This window comes from Salvelinus sp. IW2-2015, linkage group LG8, assembly GCF_002910315.2.
Source record: "Salvelinus sp. IW2-2015 linkage group LG8, ASM291031v2, whole genome shotgun sequence".
NCBI classification, from domain to species: Eukaryota; Metazoa; Chordata; class Actinopteri; order Salmoniformes; family Salmonidae; genus Salvelinus; species Salvelinus sp. IW2-2015.
The window spans coordinates 13,378,552-13,382,935 of NC_036848.1; the positions used below are offsets into that span (position 1 = coordinate 13,378,552).

At 47.6% G+C, this 4,384-nt stretch overlaps 1 protein-coding gene across 1 annotated transcript in view; it reads right to left on the bottom strand.

The window, feature by feature from the left end:
• Window positions 1-305: 305 nt before the first annotated feature.
• LOC111967166 (phosphatidylinositol 3,4,5-trisphosphate 5-phosphatase 2B-like) overlaps window positions 306-4,384 on the bottom strand; it is a 38,925-nt gene continuing 34,846 nt past the window's right edge. The window contains exons 21-24 of the mRNA XM_070445018.1: window positions 2,738-2,819; window positions 1,809-2,598; window positions 1,532-1,641; window positions 306-1,434 (exon numbers count right to left, since the gene is read on the bottom strand). Of these exons, the coding sequence (XP_070301119.1) occupies window positions 1,335-1,434; window positions 1,532-1,641; window positions 1,809-2,598; window positions 2,738-2,819 (1,082 nt within the window). The 3' untranslated portion in view covers window positions 306-1,334. The remainder of the gene's footprint in view (window positions 1,435-1,531; window positions 1,642-1,808; window positions 2,599-2,737; window positions 2,820-4,384) is intronic.

Sequence of the window (4,384 nt, forward strand, 5' to 3'; positions counted from 1 at the left end):
TCAATTGTGTTTTGGTCAAGTCTATGATTGGAATGTAATTGTGCTTATAGCTAGCTTTCTAGCGTAACGATTATATCAAGGTGTGGTCTTCTGGATTGGCTTTCCCACCGTTGGATGTTTGTACCAGCAAGGTGTTGTTCATAAAGAGAGGAATAGCCAACTTGGTGTGGATAGTTTTCTAGTTTTCTATGAAGACACAAACATGATGCCATAGTGCAGTCTGTGATATCAAACCTCCCAATGCTCAATCTCATTTGTTTTGCATGGTCCCAAATGTCCTGATAAATATGTACAGTCCATTTCATAATGTTGTCACAATATTGTTTTATTCATATCGTCTCCCATTGGGTTGAATGAATGTAATATACATGTAAAACTCATGAACTTCCTTCAACAACCTTCAGAGAATAAAGTTGTAAAGTGCCAAGATCCACAGTTAAGTGGCACCGCTGACAAAGAACCACAGGCATCAAGAACAGGTTCAACGCCCTCGAACGTTCACACAATAGCAATGTGTAAGAACCCACACTATCTGTCACTCAGTCAACAGTTCGTTTTATACAATTCTGTTTGAAAAGGCAGTAAAAAAAAAAAAATGGTACAGTGCACAGAAACACATGTTAAATGGGTGTGTGGCCCTTGAAGAGCACACAAGAGTTATGGTCTAAGAGAGAGATAACCAGATAGAGAAACAGGATATACAATGTAGGAGTAATGGACAGAATGTAAATAAACTAGCCCAGGGTTCACTAATTCCTCCCAATGGATTCTCCTCTTATCACATAATCAACTACACCCTGGTTACAACATAATGCTACCATCAGACAGCAAACCAGGCAGTTTTTAATATTAACTTTACAGGCCATGTTAAAACGTGGACTGGCAAATATGTACAGCTATATATTTCCCCCTCCATGGCCTTTATTGAGTGCTTTAACAAGCTCTGTGCTGTTCTCTATATCGGTAGAGGAGTGGAACGAGCAGGGGAAGAGGTCTTGGGTGTGAATGCTCAGTAAACAGTACATTCTGGTGACTGCGGAGGAGACGCATAATCAATATTTAGCTATGTGGATCTAAATTGGATATAAAATGTTTGACAGTGACTTGAGTCCACATCTCTCATTTGAAGGTGTACACGTGAATGGTAAGGGATATGAGATGAGGATTTCATGGGACATGCATTGCGTCTTTTGTGTGTTCGCATAAAAGCAACTCGTTGTTACTGTAAATAAAATGATGGCGTGGAGAAGAGGCGACTTGTATTCCATTATGGCAGGCATCTGTCACTGATGTCCATCGGCTTCAGTTTGAGAACTCAAACAACGTAAGTAGGTCTATAGTGAATCCCAGATCCTGGGTAGGTTCTCCAGGATCCTCCGGCGATGCGAGGGGTTTGACACTCCGGCTGCACGCAGGTCCTCCTCTGTGATGCCACTGTGGAGAGGGCAAAGGTCATAAAGGTATCGCTAACTGACTTAGACCACTGAGACCAAAATAATCAGTTTCCATTGACTATTATTCTTCCTCTCACCTGAAGTAGTCCAGGTCGTCCCAGCCATTGAGGCTGAGTCCCAGGGTGTAATTCTGCAGACCCAGGGTGCTGAGTAGCTCCCGCACAGTCTCTGGAGCCCCACGGAGGACCTGCATTAGACATCCCCCCCAAAACATCCCTCTCAAAATGAGCCCAAACCAAAGTGTCTGTTGCCATATTATTGAGGCTAGGACTTTTTCCTGATCACGTGAACTTTAAGAAAAACCTTTGGCCCATGACTAGTCCCACTCTCTGTATATTGTGTCTAGTCACCCACCTCTTTCTCCCAGCAGTAGCCTCTCTCGGTAGACATGGCCAGGTCATTCCTCTGGGCCGGTCTCTGGCCTGGTGTGGATGGAGCCCTGAGGTCCACAGGGAAGAAGTCCACCTCACTTAGTGACTTGGCAATCTGCAGGGCTGTGAGGGAGTGGTCCCCTAGGGGTTCAACTGGCTGCTCCGCCACCCAGGGGGCTGAGGCCTGGACGTGGGGCACGTGGGTGGACACATAGGGGTAGAGGGAGGTGGGTTTGCTCCTTACAGGGCTGGCTCGTTCCTGTTGGTGCACCCTAGGCTGTTCTCTCCTGGGGGTCTCTCTGATGACAGCGGAGTGGTCCGTGTACATGTTCCTCAGGTACTTGGGAGGCAGGATGGTGTCCTGGACAACATTGTTTTTGCTTGGTTGTGGTTGTATGGGCTGTTCATGATAGTGAGAGGTGGTGGTGGGGTTTGCGGCAGGGGGGATTGGCGATGGGTTTTTTGCTGGGAAGAGCTGATAGGAGGAGTTGGCCTGGGGAGGATGATGGTCATTGGAGGAGGAGTAGTGGGGCAGGATGCCTGGAATCTCGATTTCAGTGAAGTCCGACCTGCGAGCGGACTTCCTGTCATAGCCACGCCCCCCAGAGAGCTTTGGGAGCTGCAGCGCTGAGTCGCCGGCCCAGACCACTTGGAGGTCCCTACGAGGGGGTGGAGCCTCCTCCACCCTGCGCAGGACAGACACACCTTCAAATATGAAGTAAGCGGGGTTTGTGTAACTGCTAGGGGCTGGCTTGGGTGGAGGGGGTGATGATCTGAAATGAATGGACAAATCATAATGAGAGTAAACCATAACTATATGCCCATCACTAACCAACTACATCTTTAATCAAATGTTGACAATGTATGTTAGTTTCACTGTGAGCGTCTTGAAAAACTCCAAAATATCCTCACCGGCTGATAGGTGCCTGAGTGGACTGAGGAGACAAGTGTCCCCTCACCAGACCCTTCTCGTCCTTCTCGAAGCAGAACCACTCTGAAAAAGCCAACAGGTGTTTTCTGGACATGATATAACTCATGTCTTCTTCATATGTTGTGTGTTGTCTGGGGTAAAGACCCAGACTAGCATGTGGTGGCAGTGTTTGTGTGTTGCCATGGCAATGTGTGAGGCTTGACCTATAGGGTTAAGGGCACCCACTCACACTGTATCCTTTGAATGTGTCAGGATGCATCTGGTCAGGCTCAGCCAGGGAGGAGCCAAAAGAGGATGCCAGGGCAGAGATCAGAGAGATAGAAAGCCTTGGATTGTTGAGGAACCAAATAGAGGAAGTCAGGGCAGAGACCAGAGAGAGAGAAAGCCTTGGATTGTTGAGGAACAAAATAGAGGATGCCAGGGCAGAGACCAGAGAGAGAGAAAGCCTTGGATTGTTGAGGAACCAAATAGAGGAAGTCAGAGGCAGAGACCAGAGAGAGAGAAAGCCTTGGATTGTTGAGGAACCAAAAAGAGGATGCCAGGGCAGAGACCAGAGGAGAGAAAGCCTTGGATTGTTGAGGAACCAAATAGAGGAAGTCGAGGGCAGAGACCAGAGAGAGAGAAAGCCTTGGATCGTTGAGGAACCAAATAGAGGAAGTAAGGGCAGAGATCAAGACCAGAGGCCAGAGAGAAAGCCTTGGGTCATTGAGGAGAACAAAATAGGAAGTAAGGGTAGAGACCAGAGAGATAGAAAGCCTTGGATTGTTGAGAACCAAATAGAGGAAGTCAGGGCAGAGACCAGAGAGAGAGAAAGCCTTGGATCGTTGAGGAACCAAATAGAGGATGCCAGGGCAGCGACAGAGAGAGAGAAAGCCTTGGATTTTGAGGAACCAAAAAGAGGATGCCAGGGCAGAGACAGAGAGGAGAAAGCCTTGGATTGTGAGGAACCAAATAGAGGAGTCAGGGCAGAGACCAGAGAGATAGAAAGCCTTGGATTGTTGAGGAACCAAATAGAGGAAGTCAGGGCAGAGACCAAGAGAAAGAAAGCCTTGGATTGTTGAGGAACCAAATAGAGGAAGTCAGGGCAGAGACCAGAGAGATAGAAAGCCTTGGATTGTTGAGGAACCAAATAGAGGAAGTCAGGGCAGAGACCAGAGAGAGAGAAAGCCTTGGATTGTTGAGGAGCCAAATAGAGGAAGTCAGGGCAGAGACCAGAGAGAGAGAAAAGCCTTGGATTGTTGAGGAACAAAATAGAGGATGTCAGGGCAGAGACCAGAGAGAGAGAAAGCCTTGGATTGTTAGGAACCAAAAAAGAAGAAACCCAGGGCAGAGCGAGAGAGAAAGCCAAGATGTGGATCATTGAGGAGCAAAATAAGGAAGCATTGAAGAGATACACAGGAAGAACAAGAGGGCACATGGACTGTCACGATGGAACCCAGCGAGAAGCGATAGTACGAGCAGAGTGAAGAGAGGAGACGAAACGAGAAGAAAGTGGAGAGTGAAGAGAGGAGAGGCAGAGTGAAGAGACTAAACGAAAGGAGAGCAGAGTGAAGAGAGGAGAGCAGAGTGAAGAGAGGAGAGCAGAGTGAAGAGAGCAAGTGAAACGAGAGGAAGACAGAAGTGAAGAG